The 24,135-nt window shown below is 42.3% G+C and overlaps 1 protein-coding gene across 1 annotated transcript in view; it reads right to left on the minus strand.

Moving 5' to 3' along the window:
• Positions 1–24,135, minus strand: part of LOC137438154 (A disintegrin and metalloproteinase with thrombospondin motifs 9) — a 247,825-nt gene that overhangs the window by 93,164 nt on the left and 130,526 nt on the right. Inside the window, exons 25-28 of the mRNA XM_078766532.1 lie at positions 23,827–24,126; positions 10,174–10,338; positions 9,841–10,014; positions 6,562–6,732 (exon numbers count right to left, since the gene is read on the minus strand). Of these exons, the coding sequence (XP_078622658.1) occupies positions 6,562–6,732; positions 9,841–10,014; positions 10,174–10,338; positions 23,827–24,126 (810 nt within the window). The remainder of the gene's footprint in view (positions 1–6,561; positions 6,733–9,840; positions 10,015–10,173; positions 10,339–23,826; positions 24,127–24,135) is intronic.

A 24,135-nucleotide genomic window follows, 5' to 3' on the forward strand; every position in this document is an offset into this window, starting at 1 on the left:
GACATAAGTATTCAGACCCTTTGCTATGACACTTGAAATTTAGCTCAGGTGCCTCCCATTTCTCTTGATCATCTTTGAGATGTTTCTCCACCTTGATTGGAGTCCACCTGTGGTAAATTCAATTGATTGGACATGATTTAGAAAGGCACACACCTGTCTATATGAGGTCTCACAGCTGACAATGCATATCAGAGCAAAAACTAAGCCATGAGGTCGAAGGAACTGCCTGCAGAGCTCAGAGACAGGATTGTGCCGAGGCACAGATCTGGGGAAGCCTACAAAAAAATTCTGCTGCATTGAAGGTTCCCAAGAGCACAGTGGCCTCCATAATTCTTAAATGGAAGAAGTTTGGAACAACCAGGACTCTTCCTAGAGCTGGCCGCCCGGCAAAACTGAGCAATCGGGGGAGAAGGGCCTTGGTAAGAGAGGTGACCAAGAACCCGATGGTCACTCTGGCTGAGCTCCAGAGATCCTGTGTGGAGATGGGAGAAACTTCCAGAAGGACAATCATCACTGCAACACTCCACCGATCTGGGCCTTATGGCAGAGTGGCCAGACGGAAGCCTCTCCTCAGTGAAAGACACATGAAAGCCCGCTTGGAGTTTGCAAAAAAGCACCTAAAGGACTCTCAGGCTGTGAGAAACAAGATTCTGTGGTCTTTCATGTGTCCTACATCTCTTCCACATTTGGTCTGAATCCGTCCACTACTTTTTGAGATATCTTATCCACAGACAAACTGACAAACGGACAAACAGACAGATAGACAGGGGTGAAAACATAACCTCCATCCACCTTTGGTGGCAGAGGTAAATATGTGTGCATGCAATACACAGCATATGATGTCATGCACCTCTCTTACCAAGGCCCTTCTCCCCCGATTGCTCAGTTTGGCCGGGCGGCCAGCTCGAGGAAGAGTCCTGGTTGTTCCAAACTTGTTCCATTTAAGAATTATGGAGGCCACTGTGCTCTTGGGAACCTTCAATGCAGCAGAATTTTTTTGTAGGCTTCCCAGATCTGTGCCTCGGCACAATCCTGTCTCTGAGCTCTGCAGGCAGTTCCTTCGACCTCATGGCTTGGTTTTTGCTCTGATATGCATTGTCAGCTGTGAGACCTTATATAGACAGGTGTGTGCCTTTCCAAATCATGTCCAATCAATTGAATTTACCACAGGTGGACTCCAATCAAGGTGTAGAAACATCTCAAAGATGATCAAGAGAAATGGGAGGCACCTGAGCTAAATTTAAAGTGTCATAGCAAAGGGTCTGAATACTTATGTCAATGTGATATTTCAGTTTTTTCTTTTAAATAAATTTGCAAAACTTTCTAAAATCCTGTTTTCTCTTTGTCGTTATGGGGTATTGAGTGTAGATTGATGAGGGAAAAAAAGAATTTAAACGATTTCAGCATAAGGCTGCAACATAACAAAATGTGAAAAAAGTGAAGGGGTCTGAAATCACTCTGAATACTTTCTGAATGCACTGTGTATATACCACTGTACAACATGTCACGCATAACATGTGTATCTATATATATATAAAACACAGTTTGTGTGTGTGTGAGTGTGTGTGTGTGTGAGTGTGTGTGTGTGTGTGTGTGTGTTTGTGTGTGTGTGTGTGTGTGTGTGTGTGTGTGTGTGTGTGTGTGTGTGTGTGTGTGTGTGTGTGTGTGTGTGTGTGTAATGTTACCGATAGACTCCTAAACGGAGAGGCTTACGTGCTTGATATTTGGCATAGACATGGCCATTGAGCGTGGGACGAACATGGCCGAACTCAAAATATTTGACAATCCATATTTTTTATTCATATTTACCTCAGCACATTTCAGCGCACGGATTCAACGGAATCAGAGCAGGTGGGCACTGATTCGCTCAGAGCGATCACGTGATGACGCTATGACGCTATGAACGCTATGACGCTATGAACGCTATGACGCTATGAACGATATGACGCTATGACAAAAAAATCGCTATGACGCTATGAAAAAAAAAATCGCTCGCTTTGCCAAGGGGCTCGCCCCCCCCCCCCCCCGTTCACCTCCCCTGCCCCGCCCGGCAATGCCGGGTACTTCTGCTAGTATGCAATACAACATGTGCATAAAGGTGGGCGCGATTCGGAAAATTTTAAATCCGCTTACCGCTTATCCGCTCCGCCAGCCCGTGTAGTCCGATTCGCTTATCCGCTTCAGCGGCCGAAAATCTTAGTCCGCTTACTGCTTATCCGCTTCGATTCGATTTTTTTAAAAGCGCTTCGACGTTTTTAAAGCGATTTTTGACGTTTATAAAGGGAATTTAATGCTTTTTAAGCCTAAATAGCCATTTCTAACTACTACAAAGACAAACAAAGCTTTTAAGATCAAAAATATACATTTTTATTTAAATAAAATTTATTCAAAATTTATTGAAATAAAGTTTTCCACTCGACTCTACTCTACTCTACAGTTAATTTAAATATAATTTAAATATATGCAAGTTACATTAAAGAAAAATCAATTTGCCCGTCCTTTCTTTGACAAGAGAGTCTACTAGTCAACAGACTAGCAGTCTGTTGACTAGTCCTCGTCTTCCTCCTCCACCTCGTGGGCCTTCTTGAGGATTTGGAGGTTGCCCTTCATGAAGACGAGGGCCTCGAAGTTCGGTGCAGCCAGGGCCGACCTCTTAGGCCTGAGGATGTCCGACCCGTAGCTGAACACGCGCTCGACCGAGGCAGAGCTCGGGAGCGGCGTGTTCTGCCTGAGAAATAGAGTTACCCAAGCATCACGGAACTCGAGCGGGAAGAGATTGGGCGAGAGCCGAGTTGTTAGGGTTTCACTTATTATTCACTTAAATAAATATTCACAATTCTAGAGTAACGGCTCAGGCTAACAGCTGATTTGGCGAATCGCGATGCGCTTTAATTTTTCGGTAGTCCGCTTACGCTTATCCGCTTCGGTTTCCGGGGGTTGTTCCGATTCGCTTATCCGCTTCGAAAACGTTAGTCCGCTGCAGCGGATAAGCGGATAAGCGGACTTTCGAAGCGGACCGCCCACCTTTGCGGGATGTGCACAATATGCATATGTGTATATGACGCATAAAAATAATAGAACGGCACTCAGTAGAGAGCATACCTCCGCCGGGTGAACAGTTAACATTTTGTATTCCAAAATAGACCAGAAAATCACAATACAGAATCACATTTAATCAAAATCATCCGTCCACAACTTTTTGAGATCTATGTATGTATCGTATGATCTATGTATCGTTTTTGACCAAATCTCCCAATGGTGAAGAATCACTTAAAAAATTATACTAGCCGAATCCAGATCCAGATCTTCACCAAAAATTAATTGATTCTTCCTCGTCACACACACAACCTGTCCACCAAGTTTCGTCCAAGTCCGTCCATAACCTTTTGAGATATCCTGCTATATGTTGGTTTTAGACCTATCACTCAATGGTGAAGAATCACTTAAAAAAATTAAATAATCCTCATATCCGAATCCATATTCAGATCTTCACCAAAATCGAATCGATTCTTTCTGGTCACACACACAACCTGTCCACAAAGCTTCGTCCAAATCCGTCCATAACTTTTTGAGATATCCTGCTATGTATCGTATTTGGCCCTATCTCCCAATGGTGAAGAATCACTTTAAAATTCTAGTAGCCGGATCCGAATCCGGATCTTCACCAAAATCTAATCATTTCGTCCTTGTCACATGCGCTACGTCTCTTCAAAATTTGGTCCGAATCTGTCCACTACTTTTTGAGATATCTTGTTCACAAACAAACTGACAAACGGACAAACAGACAGATAGACAGGGGTGAAAACATAACCTCCAACCACCTTTGGTGGCAGAGGTAAATATGTGTGCATGCAATACACAGCATATGATGTCATGCAAAACAAAACAAAACATGCCAAAGGAAAACCAAAAGAAAAACCAAAGCCAAAACGTGTATAAACCATAATCCTGCATGTGTACGTGCAAATCAGGACCCATGCACATATGTGTATGTGTGTGTGTGTGTGTGTGTGTGTGTGTGTGTGTGTGTGTGTGTGTGTGTGTGTGTGTGTGTGTGTGTGCATACATGCGTCACAGCCACCAGTCCTCATCTTTCTCTGGCCCCCCATCTTAGGCCCCCCTTCAACTCGGGTCTGCCAAATCTCAGGCCCTCATTCGCCTCGGGTCCACCAAATCTCAGGCCCCTCTTCTAATCGGGTCCACCAAATCTCAGGCTCCCCTTTCCATCGGGTCTGCCAAATCTCAGGCCCTCCTTTCCCTCGGGTCTGCCAAATCTCAGGCCCCCCTTCCCCTCGGGTCCACCAAATCTCAGGCTCCCCTTTCCATCGGGTCTGCCAAATCTCAGGCCCTCCTTCCCCTCGGGTCTGCCAAATGTCACGCCCCCCTTCCCCTCGGGTCTGCCAAATCTCAGGTCCACTTCCCCTCGGGTCTATCAAATCTCAGGCCCCCCTTCCGCTCAGGTCCACCAATTCTCAGACCCCCTTCCCCTTGGGTCCACCAATTCTCAGACCCCCCTTCACCTAGGGTCTGTCAAATCTCAGGCCCACCTTCCTCTCGGGTCCACCAAATCTCAGGTCCTCCTTCCATTCGGGCCTCCCAAATGTCAGGCTCCCCTTCCTATACACGTGTGCGTGTCCTCCTCGACAGGTTAGAGTCGGCAGAACCCATCAATCAAAGTTTTTCCTTCTTGTGGTTTCGGGACATGTTGGACATTGAAAAGCTATGGAGTTGTTGGCCTTATGGTGGTTACCTTTTGCCTACGTGCCGATGGCAGCACTGCCTGACCACATATCAAAATACATACTTTATAGCACCTTTAGTGGCCTCAAAACGGAAGTTAAGGACAATGTGCGGAAGCTTAAACCCTTACCAACATTCTAAAATACCTACACCCAAAATTTGTGACTTCTAGGTGCTACGGTTCGGCCGTCAAAAGAATAACGTACAAAGACACAAACAAACACAAACACTTGAAAATATGTATGTAGATTATTGTAAGGTAAGAGATCCATACAACTTTGCGCAAGTCAGCTTACTCCATTTTGTTTATCATCGCTGTGCTGAATGCGGTGAAAACGGTTGAAGCGAAGCAAAGACCTTGCGCAATGTGCAAAGCGTGCGAGTCAAAATGGCCGACGGCCCGTTCTCGAGGCGTAACGGCGCGACGATGATTCTCCTCAGACTCAACTGCCAAAACCTGACACGCAGGTTGATCTGTCACAGCGATAACCACTCTGTCACAGGAATCCCTTTCCCGAGAGGTAGATTATTGTAAAGTAAGAGATCCATACAACTTTGCGCAAGCCAGCTTACTCCATTTTGTTTATCATCGCTGTACCTTTTTTGATCTGCATCATTCTTGCTTACATTGTCACATGTCCAATTAGATCATAACCTTTAAAATAAGATAGATCTAAATAATTGAGCTAAATACCCCACGCGTGCAAAGCGAAAAGTGGGGTTAAGCAATCGGTTCACTCTGTCTGTCTGTCGTCTGTCAGCAGACATAAGTCTATGATCGAGGAACAACTTCTTTTCAATTAAATTATATATTTTTAACACAAATCGGAACATGAATCGGAACACGGACCTTCAGTTTAACAGTAATTTGACTTTGAATTTGGCAAATTGTAAGGCATCTCATCCCGATCACACACGCGCCCAGAGGAGTAAGATAATAGTTTTAATCTATCTGCCTGTCGGGCAGTCAAACAAAATTGAAACTCATTCCATACAGGTAACTACCTGTTTCTACTGGTGTCATAAAGAACACAAATAAGAGTCTTGAAGAACTAATGTAACGTCTTACATCGGGTGGTGTAAAAGACGGTGCATCAATAGCGGTAAATTTTTGAAAGAGGTTTTTTTTATACAGCCTTTAAAACTTTAAAACTTATTTGTTATATTTTTAATTTAATCATACATATACCTGAACACTGAATGAATGAATGAATGAATGAATGAATGATCGTTTTAAGGCCATTTTTCCCCTCTAGAGCGGGGGTTAGCCTTGCGGGCCGCATGACAATAATGGTTCCCTGTTTGAGGCAATGTTTTTATGGCCGGATGCCCTTCCTGACGCCATATACCATACCTGAACACTGTAGAACACAAATCGCCTTGTTGGAACTACCAAAAACCTTCCATTTAAGCAGTACCTGTACAAAATATTACGCCATTTTCTGCCATCTCGACCAATCAAATTTGACACTCATGCTCTCAGCATTGGGGAATATTGAGATTCCGACAAAATCACGACTTGTAGGAATTATTATAGATCTTGCGAGGAAACACAAAGCAAGAGTTGAAAAGACCCCTCTCATTTCCTTTTTTCAATACTGCACGGGATAAGGTGTTATAGGGACTCTCTCGGTTAAGTAGTTTTGGGGATGTAGTTTTCAAAGGGATATGTTTAGAATCAGTCTATACCTTTCTGTATCATGTAATATTCCAATCATCAGGACACATGTTGAGTACAAAACATCACTTTTAAGCAAAACTCGTCATCCTTCTGGATGAAAAATGAGGGGCCATGTTACCATGTAATGTGTATAATCTTACTTTGCCCCATTTAAACACCCGCCAGCGTGGACAAGGACCAGGACGACACTGCCGATTTGTCCGTGGCTTCGACTGTGGGTTGCAGATGGGCTCGCCATGTGAGCTTCCTCCAGGTTTGGTGATGCAATGGACTTCTCGCTGTTGCACACCACGTTTGCATGTTACGGAACACTGGGGAAGGTCAACAAGAAAGTGAGAGAGCAACCTGATGATGATTTTATTGTAAAAGTCAACAACATAGTATAGCCCAATAAGCATAAAATAACCAATATATATATATACAGGTATATGTACTTGTGTGTATGTGTGTGTGTGTGTGTGTGTGTGTATATATATATATACAGGTATATGTACTTGTGTGTATGTGTGTGTGTGTGTGTGTGTGTGTATATATATATATATATACAGGTATATGTACTTGTGTGTATGTGTGTGTGTGTGTGTGTATATATATATATATACAGGTATATGTACTTGTGTGTATGTGTGTGTGTGTGTGTATATATATATATATACAGGTATATGTACTTGTGTGTGTGTGTGTGTGTATATATATATATATATATACATGTATATGTACTTGTGTGTATGTGTGTGTGTGTGTGTGTGTGTGTGTGTGTGTGTGTGTGTGTGTGTGTGTATATATATATATATATATACAGGTATATGTACTTGTGTGTATGTGTGTGTGTGTGTGTGTGTGTGTGTGTGTGTGTGTGTGTGTGTGTGTATATATATATATATATACAGGTATATGTACTTGTGTGTATGTGTGTGTGTGTGTGTGTGTGTGTGTGTGTATATATATATATATATATATATACACAGTGCATTCAGAAAGTATTCAGACTCCAACACTTTTTTCACATTTTGTTATGTTGCAGCCTTATGCAGAAATCGTTTAAATTCATGTTTTACCTCATCAATCTACACTCAATACCCCATAATGATAAATAGAAAACAGGATTTTAGAAAGTTTTGCAAATTTATTAAAAATAAAAAACTGAAATATCACATTTACATAAGTATTCATACCCTTTGCTATGACACTTGAATTTTAGCTCGGGTACCTCCCATTTCTCTTGATCATCTTTCAGATGTTTCTACACCTTGATTGGAGTCCACCTGTGTTAAATTCAATTGAATGGACATGATTTGGAAAGGCACACACTTGTCTATATAAGGTCTCACAGCTGACAATGCATATCAGAGCAAAAACCAAGCCATGAGGTGGAAGGAACTGCCTGCAGAGCTCAGAGACAGGATTGTGTCGAGGCACAGATGTGGGGAAGCCTACAAAAATATCTCTGCTGCATTGAAGGTTCCCAAGAGCACAGTGGCCTTGGTAAGAGAGGTGACCAAGAACCCGATGGTCACTCTGGCTGACCTCCAGAGATCCTGTGTGGAGATGGGAGAAACTTCCAGAAGGACAACCATCACTGCCACACTCCACCGATCTGGGCTTTATGGCAGAGTGGCCAGACGGAAGCCTCTCCTCAGTGAAAGACACATGAAATCCCGCTTAGAGTTTGCAAAAAAGCACCTAAAGGACTCTCAGGCTGTGAGAAACAAGATTCTCTGGGCTTATATAGACAGGTGTGTGCTTGTCCAAATAATGCCCAATTAATTGAATTTACCACACGTGGACTCCAATCAAGGTGTAGAAAATCTCAAAGATGATCAAGAGAAATGGGAGGTACCTGAGCTAAAATTCAAGTGTCATAGCAAAGGGTCTGAATACTTATGTCAATGTGATATTTCAGTTTTTTATTTTTAATATATTGGCAAAAATTTCTCAAATCCTGTTTTCTCTTTGTCATTACGGGGTATTGAGTGTAGATTGATGAGGGGAAAAATGAATTTAAACGATTTCTGCATAAGGCTGCAACATAACAAAATGTGAAAAAAGTGAAGGGGTCTGAATACTTTCTGAATGCACTATATGTATGTATGTATGTATGTATGTATGTATGTATGTATGTATGTATGTATGTATGTGTACATATATATGTATATATATATATATATATATATATATATATATATATATATATATGTGTATGTATGTATGTATGTATGTATGTATGTATGTATGTGTACATATATATGTATATATATATATATATATATATATATATATATATGTGTGTGTGTGTGTGTGTGTGTGTGTGTGTGTGTGTATGTATGTATGTATGTATGTATGTATGTATGTATGTATATGTTAGGGTGGTCCAAAAATGCAAAAAAAATCACTTTTTTATTTGGATTTTGATGCTCTATTGGATTATTGTTAGAAATGGTCTAAATCATTCACCCAAAAAATATTTTGCATCTGAGTCATCTATAAACTCATACACACTCAACATATAAATTTGTCATTTTGGTCAATTTAAATGAAAATCGTCCATGTTGAGAGGCTTACAAAGACTTTAGAAATATTTTTTTCCTAAATAATGTCATTGATGGTACATACCCCTGTGAAGTCCTCATGGTCGAAACATGAATCAGACATGTATGAACATGTTTCAAGCATTGTCAAACATGTTTCGACCATGATGATTTCACACTCACAGGCGCAATGCGCATGCAAAAAGTCATGAACCACAAAATGGCTTTTAGTACAATAGTGCATGTACTTTTTCCACCTAGGTTGCTATTGGATTGTTCTCATTTAGCCAAATTTGGTGAAAAACGCCATATTTCAATTGAAGTGTGTATGAGTTTCTAGATGGAATTGAGCGAAAATATTTGGTGGGTGAATGTTTTAGACCATTTCTAACAATAATCCAATAGAGCATCAAAATCGGAGAGATCGATGTTTTTTGGACCACCCTAATGTATGTGTATATATATATATATGGATTATGCCTCGACCCTTCCGTATGCAGAGTGGAAATTTAAGAGGCCTAAGTCATCAGGTGACTACACGAAGTGTAGGTAGGTTTTTCACACAGTCCTGTACGACCTCAAACAAGGAAAATATGTCATTTGGTCCATCTTTGCCATAATGCACTCCCGAGTTACATTTTTCTGCAGCTTTAAACATCAATATTCTTGATGGTTTACTAAAGTCTAAAGAGCCCGAGCTTGATCACATGACCCAACGTATGTACTATATTGCTAAGGAAGACATGAATTTAGTCAATAAATATCTATCTGAATTTATGATACCAACACACAATGCAGAATACAACTCTTGTGCAGAATAATAGAAGATTCACAAATAACAGTAGACTAAGAAAAGACTTGACATTAAAATTGAAATGAAATAAAACATACCGGGCTCCAGGTCCCTTGTTCCCATACACCCTTGACGGTGCACGGATGTTGGTTGCACTCCTGCTGTGCAAGTATGGTGGTTGCATCACAGTTTTCTGCATTTATTGTCTGCCCATCATGTGTCTGACATGCAACTAGACGCGTTCTTATTCCACCTCCACAAGCCTGGGAGCACTGCCAATGATACATCCTCCTTAGTTATGAAAATTCAGTGGACCATAAGGTATGTCATTAATCAATCTTGCCCATAACAAACATCGCATATCTCTCCATTTTTGTATGCTGATAATACTGGCAGATGTTGATTTGATTGATTAATTTGAGTGCACTTACTTCGCTCCAGGTGCCAAAATTCCAGGCAGGGCAGGGGACGTTCCCACAGGCACGGCTGTCATCTGGACGAGTAAGTGGGTTGCAATGCCTGAACACCCGACTTTCGCTCTCCTGGCAGAGCACAAGGCGTCTCTGCAAACCACCACCCCCACACGAGCGAGAGCACTGCACATAGAAATGATGGAGAAATACATGGAGTGTGACTTACAATGGGAATTATAAAAGTTCTCAGAATGAGATATTCAGATTAGTCCACCAAAAAACTTTTTATTATGTTGTTACGTTTGTGGGGTATGTGTCGATAGTTAGATAAGGCCTTAACCATGTTCATTCAAAAAATTAAAAAATTAAAAAATTGGGACATAGAATGTAGGGTCAATGAATCAAGGACAGGTAGATGTCATAAAGAGAGAGATGGAGAGAACAAGACTGAAATTTTGGGAATAAGTGAACTTATTTGGACTGGTTTGGGGCAATTTCAATATGATGATTACAAAGTGTTGTTTTCTGATCACAAAACCTGTAAAATAAATGGAGTGAATAATTTATAATACTGTCGGACCCCACTATTCGCGGTTCCACTATTCGCGGGTTCCGCATGTTCGCTGGTGATAAAATGCGACCTGTTTCTCTATTTCCGACCGTGTTCCACGAATTCGCAGTTTTTTTTCTATTCGCGGCCGTGTTCCACAAAATCGTGGGTTTTTTTTTTACAAATTCGCGGCCGTGTTCCACGAATTCGCAGGGTTTTTTTTTCTGATTCGCGGCTGTGTTCTGCGAATTCGCGGTTTTTCAGGGGCGCAAAAAAAAAATTTCACGAGCCATTAGCTTCACATACGGTATTTATAAAATCTTCGCATTTTAACGTCGATATTCGTGGGATTTGCCTCGCATTTTCGGATTTGCCTCTCAATTCGCGGTTTGGTCCTCTCTATTCTCGGATTTTCGTGACTCGGGAACCTATTCCCCCTTTTTCCATTGAAACAATGCCCTGCTATTCGCGGGTTTCACTATCCGCAGATTTTCCAGGAACGTATCCCCTGCGAATAGCGGGGTCCAAGGGTATTTAAGGGTGTAGTACTGGTGAAAATTTGAGAAAACTACATAGGTACCTTTGAGAGGCCTTTACACAAAAACAAAGTCAAGTTAATATCTAATTTTCAGTTTTTCTTGAAAGATATAATGTTGGCTTTAACTCAGACCAGTTTCAACGCTTCTTTGTCATATTACATGCATATAATTTGCATAAATTAGACCGTCAATAAAAAACAAGGAAAAACAAAGAACACATTTCTACTTCCATCTTCTATGTCACCTATCATTATTTTCACACAAAACTTGGTACATGTATTATACATGTGTTACTCTATTACCTGATGAGAGGATTTTGTGAAATAATGTCAAATGTTCACTAATTAGCTAATTATGCCAATTACCAGATAAAACTTGGTTGTCCTTCAATAAATCCACAATGGCTACTCCTATAAACAAAAGCCTTCATCATTTTAAAGGAAGTGATATTCTGAATATCCTGTCCAAATTTCAGCCCAAAAGAATGATGCATTTCCCAAGTTATAACAAATTTCATGCAAAATATTATATTGAATTGAATTGAAATTTGAATTTTTCAATATTTAGGGGTACTTCTATGACCTCTAATAGCATGATTCTTGTTTATAAGACTATAAGGAAACTGTTCAGCTAAAAAAAAAAAATCAAAAAAAAATCACCTGTTCACCAGTACTACACCCTTAAGTCAATACTGGGATACAACCCATCTGGTATATTATGAGTGAGGTTGAAAAGTCATTCAGTGAGCACCACCATCATTCAGATATTTGCTCCAACTTCTGCAGCAGATGAAGAAAATGTGGAGGAGTTTTATGGAAAGTTTCAGCAACTAGTAGAGCAAGTTCCTAAAAGAGGTGTTTGAATTATTATGGGAGACTGTAATCCAAAAATTGGAGAAGCAGGAGCACCAGGGATTGCTGAAAAGCACGGATTTGGCATCCAAAATGAGCCAGGGGAGCGAATGCTGAGTTTTGTGTGGAGAATGCTCTCGTAATTGCAAACACATGGTTCAAACAACCTAAACATAGACTGTACACATGGAATTCACCTGATCGGCAACAAATAAATCAGATTGAGTATATTTGAATCAACAGAAGATGGAGAAGTGATGTGTAATCTGCCAATACCCTACCAGGTACAGATTGTGGGGCAGATCATGAACTTGCTGTGACAAAACTACGAGTGAAACTGAGAAAGGTAAAAATAATCAAAAACATCTACCAGATATGACCTTGAAAACATATTTAAACAAAGTGCAATGAAGGTTTAAAAAAAAACTGCTTTGCAGAATTGGACTTGGTTGATAGAATGCAGGACGAATTATTGGGGCAAGAGGTTGAAGACATTGTAAAAGAAGAGGCCGAAAGCAACATCCCCAAAAGCTCGCAGAAAGAAGAAGTATAAATGTCTGTCAGAAAAGACAATACATATAGCAGACAGAAGAAGAGAGATGAAAACCAAAGGTGAATTAAGAGAGGACATAAAGCGACTAAATGCCGACCTCCAACAACAAGCTCGGAATGCACAGAGATAGAAAGTAACAAGAGAGCAGGAAAAGAAGAGATCCTTTTAAAAAGATCAGACATATCACAGGAAACTTTACGCGTAGGATATGGGTCCTTTAGAGTAGAACAGGAAAATATCTGACAGAAGAAACACAGGTGGAAGAAAGATGGAAGGATTACTGACTGATACTAATCAAAACCTTAAACAAACGAGATTCCAATATGGTGGCAACCTTCGAAGAACGAGAATATGAGCAAGAACCAATAGTGATGGAATGTGAGGTACGTAGAGCCCTGAAAGATCTGTAAAAGGAAAAAGCACCAGGTGTCGATGAAATTACAATCAAACACTTCAAGTTAGTCTGTAAACAGATCTGGAGCAGGATTGTATAGCCTAAAACGTGGACGCAGTCAACCCTAACCTAACCTAACCTAACCCTAACCCTAACTAATTGGGGGTAATGCTGATCCCAGGTAGCAAGTCTGGATGGAATCGGGCCAGAACTGTAGGAGGAGTAGCATGACAAACACACAAACACACAAACACTGGTCCGTCAATGATAATAAGGATAACGCATTTGCTTCATCATGGCACAAAAGAGCCAATCCCCTTCCCCAGCCAACACCATCACCATCATCATTATTACAGGTACATTGACATTTACAGGTACATCATCATTACAGGTACATTAATTTTACACAGTAACACTCACACAGTTTTAGAGCCAGCCACACCAAATTTTCTGTGCAGCTTTTGGGGTCATGCACATGTCCTCATGCACATGTCCTTTCTGTGCAGCACATGTCCTAAAATAAGTGAGTTTTCATAAAATTTCTCGAAACGTTTTTTTTTTTTTTAAAGATTTGGGCTCCCACTTGTGTGTAGCATGGGTACCCCTCTAATAAATACATACACATTTGTTCGTTCGTATGCAGCATAAGGTTGCGGGGTAGCATCATTAGCTGAGGGCATGGCTGTGCCGCTGACGCAGTGCCCTCTGCTGTTTAGGGCAGGAATTTGTAATTTGGCCATGGTGCCAGCGATAGCTCACCTCCTCTTTGTGAAGGACACCACCAATGAATGCTGGAACATGAGATGCCCGTTTAACATCCATCCGAGTGATGGCACACACATTGATGAATCACCCTGTCTGTGAAACACCGGGATGAATCACCTTTAGAGGCCATTTTTCCCCGCAAAGCTGGGGTTGGCCTTTTTCGCGCACCGTGGTCCCCTTTTTGAAGCAATGTTTTATGGCCGGATGCCCTTCCTGCCGCCAACCCTGTTAGTCGCCTCTTGTGACACGCAGTCTTGTGACACGCAGGCAATTACCAGTGAACTGGTACTCAATTCGCCGACTTCAGAAGGATGACAGGCTGAGTCAACCCCCCTGGTGTTAATTCAGCGATCGACCAGGATTCGAACCCAGGATCCTAGGATCCCAAGCCGGCACCCTAACCACTAAGCCAACATGACACAGGGATAAAACACCGGGATGTGAAACACTGGGATGACAGTTTATAACTGGGTCGCGATTCAAACCTAGGCCAGACACCTTAGATGTGAGTGTGCATACTGCGTACCTTCAGGTCTAGGCCATCTTGTCAGCCATATTTAAATAATAATGTTGTAGTTCGCTGGTAATTGTAGTGTCGTAGTTCCGACACCAAATGGACTACAGCTTTTGAAGAAGGCACTCTGCCAGCAACTTAATGACAAGTAGGAATGGGTAATAAATGCTTGCTTAGCTATCAAGGCCCATAATCCATAACGGATAAAGAAAAAGGTGAAGGTGATAGCAGAGTTGAGATTTTGAAAAGATAACGAGGAAAGGCTTTCTGGGAAAATGCTTTCAAAGTTTAGGGTTAAAAGGAGTTGGGCAGAGAAGTGAGATGGCAGAAGCAAGACCAGAATAGAGTGGAGAAAATAAACATAACAAGGTTAACAACCTGCATTGAGCAAGGACACTGTGGTACTTTATCACCTGTCATGAGATAGCAATGACAAGGAGGGCTTGAAATTCAATGGCTTCAAGTGAAACAAGAGTATATGCAGCAGCACCAATCCATGGGAGCCATGTTCCATGATGCTCTGGATGAAGGGTTTGTACACCGTTAAAAGCCGAGGGCCTCGCAGGCTAGACTACGTCCTTCAGAGCATTCCGAGGCATTGGCCATCTTTGGAAGCCCGCCTAGAGATGTGATCAGCTCAAAACAGATCTTAGCTGATAATGAGGCACAGGTGCCCCAGAGACAGGTACATCGCCCAGAGGCTAACCACAGAAATAAATTGGAGGGTTCACCATCTCGTGTTTATAGAAGGATAAAATGAGAATATGGGACCTTCATGTGTTATAAGCCAGGTGGACGAGCAGTTAGGATTGATCATTCCTGTGGGATTTGTTATTTATTGTGTTTAGAACCACAGCAAAAACCACATATCTTCTATCGATATATAGTCACGTGAAAAAGTAAGTACACCCCATGTAAAGTTTTGACTTTTTCAACATATTTCAACATACAGATATTTGATCTTCATTTCAACAATATTGATGGATAAAGGTGATATAATATAACAAATATCATGAAACATTTACATTTTGTAGTCCATTGTATAATTTAAATAAACATAAATGCAAATTTCGCATGTGGAAAAAGTAAGTACACCCCTACATTTATCACTACTTCAAATACCTAAAATTAGAATCAGGTGCACCAGCTCAGGTGCAAATGATTAGAACATCGTTAGAGAGGATCTTGGAGGAACCTGTCTTATTTAAACCTCAGACATTTAGTTTGGTTTGCTCTTTGTCTCCCTGCTCTCAAATGTTATGTTTGTGTGCTTCCCCTTCTCTCCCCATCTTGTCTCCACGCCCTCTTTTTATATATTTTGTTTGTCTGGTTGATTTGTTTGTGAAATAAATGTTAGCTCTTTCACGAGCCTCGATTCAGTATACCAAAAAAAAAAAATCCATCTACCAGTGGAGAAGATTCCAAACAACTGCCAACCTGTTCAGGCCAGGCCGCCCCAGCAAGTTCAGCCCGAGAGCAGACCGCAAGATGTTGAAAGAAGTCCCTAAGAACACCAGAAGGTCATCATGGGACCTACAGGTAGCTCTTGCCACTGTTGATGTCAAAGTGCACGAGTCTACCATTAGAAAGAGGCTGCACAAATTTGATCTACATGGGAGGTGTGCCAGGAGGAAACCTTTGCTGTCCAGAAAGAACATCAGGGCAAGACTAAAGTTTGCCAATGAACACCTAGGCAAAGACCAGCACTTCTGGAACAATGTGCTCTGGACAGATGAGTCAAAGGTAGAGCTATTTGGCCACAATACCAGAAGACATGTTTGGCGAAAACCAAAGACAGCATTTGACCACAAGATCCTGATACCAACTGTAAAGCATGGTGGTGGAAATATTATGGTTTGGGGCAGCTTTGCTGCCTCAGGGCCTGGGTAGCTCACCATCATAGAATCCACTATGAATTCTTCATTGTACCAGAGGGTGCTTGAGGATAATGTGAGGCCATCTGTCGGAAAGTTGAAGCTCAACCGAAGGTGGACCTTGCAACATGACAATGACCCTAAACATACCAGTAAATCCACCAAGGAATGGCTGAAAAGAAAGAAATGGAGGGTTCTGGAATGGCCAAGTCAAAGCCCGGATCTAAATCCCATCAAGATGTTGTGGGGGGGTTTGAAACGAGCTGTGCATGCAAGAAACCCCTCAAACATCGCACAGCTGAAAGAATTCTGCATGGAGGAGTGGGCAAAAATTTCACCCAGTCGATGTCAGAGACTGGTAGACAGTTATAAGAAACGCCTACTTGAGGTTGTTTCTGCCAAAGGGGGCAATACCACCTATTAGAGCCAGGGGTGTACTTACTTTTTCCACAGAAGGAAATGACATCTCTGTTAATTTTTTTGTTGAATAAATTATTGCAAAGTCAATTTTGCATTGTTTTTTGTTCAATTAGATCACCTTTATCTATAGATACTGTTTAAATGAAGATCAAATATTGATATGTCCACATATGTTAAAAAGATTTTAAAAACATTTCAAAAACATTTAAAAACAAACAAGAGACAAGATGGGGTGAGAAGGGGAAGCACACAAACATAACATTTGAGAGCAGGGAGACAAAGAGCAAACCAAACTAAATGTCTGAGGTTTAAATAAGACAGGTTCCTCCAAGATCCTCTCTAACGATGTTCTAATCATTTGCACCTGAGCTGGTGCACCTGATTCTAATTTTAGGTATTTGAAGTAGTGATAAATGTAGGGGTGTACTTACTTTTTCCACATGCGAAATTTGCATTTATGTTTATTTAAATTATACAATGGACTACAAAATGTAAATGTTTCATGATATTGGTTTTATTATATCACCTTTATCTATCAATATTGGTGAAATGAAGATCAAATAGCTGTATGTTGAAATATGTTGAAAAAGTCAAAACTTTACATGGGGTGTACTTACTTTTTCACATGACTGTATGTACAGAAGATTAAATTCGTTCAAAAAGAAACCGGGCAATGCCGGGTGCATTCAGCTAGTATATACAGACTTGGCATTTAATATGGAATTTAATATATAATACTCTATGGCCATTTTTTTGTGGGGGTGAACTTACTTTTCAAGATGACTTAGAACCAAAAGTTCATTGGAATTATGTTGAAATTATTCTAGATTTTGTTAATGTGACCTTTAAAAGAAACAAAAACCACATTTGACATTTCGAAACAAATAAATTGATCCTTGAAAGTGATGTAAACTGATATCGAACTCAATTCATGGACAGTACTGTGCTAAACTTCTGTACGTTTTCCAGAAGTATCTCTTTATTTTGCACATTAGCCAAAAAATTTTTTAACAAAAGTTAAATTACGACTGGGATTACGGACAGTAAAATTACAGTTCAGTACTTCGTGTAACCCCCACGAGCATTCAGGAGAGCACGTACATGTTGAGGCATGCTGTTCACGAGATTTGCCAAGGTTTGGACAGGAATCGCTTGCCATGCAGTGACAATAGCCTGCTGCAATTCACGCACAGAGGTCGGCTGCTGGTCCAAGTGGTCGATTTGACGCGTTAATTCTGCCCACAAGTTCTCTATCGGATTCATATCCGGGGACATGGCAGGCCACTCCATATGCTCTACACCACGGTCAGCAAGAAAGTGTTGGATCATGTGAGCACGATGAGGCCGTGCATTGTCATCTTGGAAGACAAAGTTTCCTCGAAAGGCTGCACGAGCAAATGGAAGAAATGCTTCTTCCAGAATGGCCCTGTACTTGAACTGGTTCAGGTTTCCATTCAGAACAACCAGGTCAGTTTTGCCCCTTGCATGAAAAGCAGCCCAAACGGTCACCCCACCACCTCCAGCTTGGACTCTTGGCACTATACAATCTTTGTTGTAGGCTTCATGCACTTGTCTGTGCACTCGGACATGGCCATCTTGACAATAGACCAGAAATCTAGACTCGTCACTGAAGATCACGTGATTCCAGTGTCCTGGCTGCCATTGACGGTGCTCTCTGGCCCACTGCAATCGGCGCTGGTGGTGTTGTCTGGTCAGGCTTGGTTTTCTCAGGGGACGCCTGGCACGATAGCCTGCTTGAACCAGTCGTTGGTTGACTGTTGACTAGCCTTCTGGATACAGGCACATTTGTCAGTTGCTGCCATTCAGCCCTAAGCCGATTCGCTGACTTGGTACGGCCATTGCGGACTAACCGGTGCAGCTGGCGATCATCCCTCCTTGTGGTTCTGCGGGGACGTCCTGGCCTCGGTATTGGAGAAGGGACACCCCTCTGAGCATTTCGTTTCAGGGTCTTTGACACCTCACCTTGAGTGATGCCATACTGCCGAGCAATAGCACGCTGTTTCATGCCGTAATTTCGTAAAGCCACCACTCCATGACAAACAGCATTGTCGAGTTGACGGACCATCTCCAGAGGAAGCGACAATAACTTATGGAGACGTGCAGCAGTTGTTTTCCACTAATACAGAACGCAACAACCCTTGTATACCCGACTGTGAAGCCAATCATCAAATGCACCTGTCTGTACATTTTGCCATGCCACTTGTGATATAATCCTGTTGTTGACTTCTTGCTGCGACAGACAATCAGTGACATGGTTCTTTTAACAAATAAATCACCAAAGTGTCAAAGAAACTCACCAGATTGATATACTGAGTTAAGAAAGTAAACCCAAGTCAAGAAAAAAAAAATATTCCATATTAAATGCCAAGTCTGTATATATATATATATATATATATATATATATATATACACAGTGCGTATCAAAAAAAAAGGTAATCCGAATTCTAAGGGTTAATATGCAAAGGTTATTTATTTTGACAATTTACATGTGGTTTACTAATTAAGAAGAGATCCTCAGCTTTCCATTGATACCTTTCATGCATCATTGCTGTCACACATGACCGAGTACATTTTCATTGAAAATGGACAAGTTCAAATCGCATTTTTACAAGTTTGGCTAATCGATGCAAGTCAGGATAATTGGTGCAAAATGAACGTCAGATGTGAACTTTTCTCAGGAATGATTGGCCTTTATGCACCCACGCCTTCAACATGTCCACCTCCCCTTTCAACACAAAGCTCACAGCGGCAGAGCCTGCCCTGAACTGCTCGTCTCACCATAGCCGGATCATTGTGCAAAGCATCCACTTCATGTCAAATATGTCCCTGCAATTCGTCAAGATCACTGGGAGGAGTTACGAACACCTTGTTCTTTAAATGTCCCCAAAGGAAATAATCACATGGTGTGAGGTCAGGTGATCTTGGCGGCCATTCCACTGCATGGTTGAGGGTGATGACTCGGTCTCCAAAGAGTTCCCTCAGTCGATCTCGGACAGCGATAAATCGATGTGCTGGGGCGCCGTCTTGGGCCCACAAAAGATATCTGAACACACCACGAACCTGTCGCTCACAGTTCTCCTCCAGCTGCGGTAAAACTTCATCATTGATCATCTGCAGATAACTGTTACCATTGACATTCCTTTGAAAGAAAAATGGTCCAATCACCTGACCACTTCCACAAAGTCCCAACCAAACAGTCCACTTTTGTCGAATCATGTTGGTGTCAAAATTAAATTCTGGGGGTTGTCCTGTCAGTGCATATTCAAGAACATTATGGGTATTGACCTTGCCGTCCATGGCGAAAGCAGCTTCGTCGCCGATAATGAGATACCGCAGGAAATTGACATCTGCTTCGCAACGTGCTATCAACCATCTGGCAAGCACCAGCCTCCTGGCAAAATCCCCTGGCATAAGTTGATGCCGGATGTGAATCCGATATGGATGTTGGTGGAGGTCCAGTCTTGTGATTCGGTTGAATGTTGCCGAAGGCAATCCCGTCCCATTTCGTCTTGCGCTGGTATCCCTAGGTGCTCCAAAACTTGCTGCCTTACTGCTGCAATGTTCATTTCCGATCGCCCAGTGCGCCTCCTAGCAGAATTCTTCTTGTTGCGGTTGAGGCTAGTGCCATGCTTTTGGTATTTTCTAACATTCACCCAGATGGTTTTGGCTGCTGGAGACTCCCGTTCTGGGAAACGTTCCCTGAACGCATCACGAGTTCGCTGCAAACTTCCAGTTTGGTGAAAGGTTGTAACCACGAGGGTCCGCTGTTCAGTCGTAAGTTGTGAGACCCAAGAGATTGAGTGACAGAACTTCTTGAAGGGGATTGTTGAGAAAGTAGATGGGAGGGTTGTCCAGATGGTCTTTTTGAAGAAACATAGTGAGAGTGTGAGATTTGTCAGGATTGAAAGACATGTTCCACTTGTTTGACCAGTCTGTGATTTTGTCCAGGTCTGCAGAGAGTGAGGAGGCTGCAGACTGCCGATCTGAGGGATGAGGTATGGAGCGGCATAGAGTGGAGTCATCAGCAAAGAGATAGAGAGGATTTTCCAGAGAGTCAGAGAGATCATTGATGAAGACCAGAAAAAGCAGAGGGCCCAGAACACTGCCTTGGGGAACTCCAGCCTGAACAGGAAGGGGGAGATGAGAGAAATCCATTCAGGGCCACACATTGACTAAGACCAGAGACGAAGTCCGCAAGCCATGCATGGAGGTTTCCATGGATACCATAGCAGGAGAGTTTGGTGAGCGGAGCGGGGTGCCAGACCGCATCGAAGGCACGTGATATGTCAAGGGAGACAGCTCTAATTTCCTGTTTGGCATTGAGGACCTCCATCCATTGTTGAGAAAGCAGAAGCAGCATGTCCAGAGTAGAGTGACCTGGTCTGAATCCAAATTGATGATCAGAGATCAAGCCATTGGAGAAGAGGAAAGATTTGATATCCGAAGCAATGATGGATTCCATGACTTTGCTGATAATTGGGAGCAGGCTGATTGGTCTGTAGTTGCAAGGATCTGTTTTTGCACCTTTTTTGTGTACAGCGGTAATTTTGGCTGATTTCCAAGCTGAAGGCAGATGACCTTGAGCAAAAGAGAGGGTGAAGAGAACTGAGAGAGGGTGTGAAAGAGCGGCAGAGCAGGATTTTAGGACCTGTGGGCTGATGCCGTCTGGTCCAGTTGCTGAATCAGAGTCGAGGATTAACAGAAACTTCTCCACCTTGTCAGGAGAGAAGGACACAGAGTCCAAGAGCAGCTGGGTACGACTGGGTACAGTGTGTACAGAGGGAGACGGGTTTGGAACACAAGATTTTGAGGCAAACACAGAGTTGAGGCATTCAGCTTTTTCACGTGCGGAGTCAGCTGTGTAGCCATTTGAGGTAAGGGAGGGGGGGGGGGGGGTGGAGGGGGAACAAACACCAGAAACAGATTTGACAAGATGCCACCTGGATTTGGAAGAGGGAGACAGGTTTGAGAGTTCACTCTTGAGAGTAGAGAGATATTGTTTCCTGGTTCCCCTGAAGGTAGACACACACTTGTTCCGGGCTTTGTGAAAGGAAATGAGATTGCCTTCCTTCCAGGAGGCGAAGGCAAGTTGTTTCAGGGCAACTGCCTCAATACAAGATTCCGTGTACCATGGACGGGAGGAAGGGTATGACAACTGAAGTTATTTTGTCCAAAGGCTGTGCTACCAAATATTAAATCGAGGGTGTCAATAATTTTGTCAATGCTATTTATTTTTATTTTCTGATTTAAAAGCTCTCGTCTCCCACTCCCTTCAATGTATGTTGAATGTGTCTGTGCATGTTTTCATGTTCAATGTGTTAGCACTTACACGAGCCTCGATTCTGGATACAAAAACAATCAAACAAAAAAAAACACTCTGCACCACGGCAGCACGAACTACAACCCACCATAGCATTTTGCTGCAATTCTTTCCCTGCCAGCGATAACCACTCTGCCTGTTGCAAACACACTGGACCTTTTATTTGAACTCTATTTAACATATCATTCAAGCTCGCCTTCGTGCGACGTCACGAAAAGTTAAGCCTGGACCAATGTGCACGCAGTGCTCAGGACAAAAGAGGTGGAGCGTGCCCCTCACAGCGTGACACAGCAACCACGCCCACAAAGGCCACCAAACTCCACCCCTCCAGGATGTATAAAGGGCAGAGTGCTCCAGCATTCCATGCGCATGTGGTTGGTTCTGTTTCTGGGTGTTGGATGATGCGTCGGCTGCTTCATGGAAAGGAATGGGACAGCATGTAGTGGAATGGAGTGTTTGGATGACAGAGCTGAATGAGCACTTGGGCAGAGCAGGAGACCACACCCACCAAACCATGGTAATAACCAGTATCCACAGCAACATTCCTCAAATCCTGCTTACTCTTTCCTTATCCTTTCACGCAACTTGGACCAGTGTAGTGCTCGCCAGTCCACGCAATTTGAGTGAAGATGTCACCAAAGCCTCAAACTTTTCCTGTCCATCTCCCTTGATTACTTTTCCCCCAGGTGCGAGTCTGATTGGCACCATGTATTGTTTATCATAAGTATTTTGTATAAGGGGTAATTTGGCTGGGTAAGATCTGTAGTATCTCTTCTCTTCTCTACATTGTGCACCACACAAATTTCCCAATCGTTATCTTTGCCACGCCACATGGATAAATATATGCCTGCTGTACGGATACCATTGTAAATAAAAACCCTCGTCTTAATGTGCCACATACCTTTCCTCGCCTCCCTTTTGTAAATAATAAACCCCCTAAACATGTTCTTCCGATCTGCCTGTGATGTCTTTTCTTTATTTATTGAGCAAAGTCCACACAAACGATAGCCGGGAGGTTTTACCCCACTTGTTTTGCTCCAATATAGTGATACTGCACTTCTGTTCCACAGTAATCCAAGTGCGAGCCGAGAGGGCGATTCTCGGTTAGTTGGGCCACATCGCCCCAGGTAAACAGTGTCAGACGGAGGACACTGGGAGATTTGGCCATACGATTGACGTTTGTGGTTGTTTCACAACCCGCCGGGCCATGGAGTTATCTGCAGCACTTCGGCCTGCTGGACCGGAGGTTGGGAGTTTGAGGAGTTTCCCTTCGTGCCAAACCCCGAACCCCAAATGCGTAGCAATATATTCCTGTTGAGTGCATATGCTCAATCTCAAGGTGGAAGAAAGTGAGATAATAAAAAAGGGTGGAAGAAGTCATAATTGTGAAATTTCTGGTGAATTAAAAAATTAACCCTGTTGAAATTTTGACGATCGTTCATGAAGGTTATAATCAAGCTTCGTTTAAAACGAAAACCCACCATTGTTATAAAAACCCACCTGACTCTGTGAATGTCATTAAACCCATAAAAACTATAAAGAAGAAAAGGAAGAAAAGGCATACAGTACTAGCAATTGTCACAATTTGTCACAACAAAACTTTGTGATCTTGGTAACCTCCCACCACCACCCTGCTCCCCCCGGCCCCCTCCCACCAATCAAATATCTATAAAATGTAGGTAGTTGTAAAATACAAATACTTTAAAGCATGAAATTCCTCTTCATACATGTCAATGTGATATCTAAAATCTCAATTTCCAAAAAAGGTCGAAGCAATAAAAGAAACATTAAAAAAATATTTTGATTAAAAAGAACATATAATATCTGTTAGAATCAGAAAACATTCAACCAACAATTCCCTTTCACTCACCGCCCCCCAACGGCCTGTTCTCCATTGATTTTCAGGAACTGACACATCGGGTGGATTCAGGGAGCTTTGATCGGCGGCGCGACGCTTGTTTGATGACTCCTTTTGAAGATTCTCCGAGTTATCAAGTTTTGAGGTGGCACGTGGACTTATTGGACCAGTTGGGCAGGCGGTGGCCTGGCACTGTTGCTCTTGTTCGGGCATTGGAAATGCAGAGCAGTCAGTGTCATTAAGTATGTGCTGGCCAGGTCTAACGCACGCCACTTGGCGCGTCATCACACCATCGCCGCATGTCACAGAACACTGCACACG

This window comes from Myxine glutinosa, chromosome 12 (genome assembly GCF_964187855.1).
Source record: "Myxine glutinosa chromosome 12, kmMyxGlut1.1, whole genome shotgun sequence".
Lineage (NCBI taxonomy): Eukaryota > Metazoa > Chordata > Myxini > Myxiniformes > Myxinidae > Myxine > Myxine glutinosa.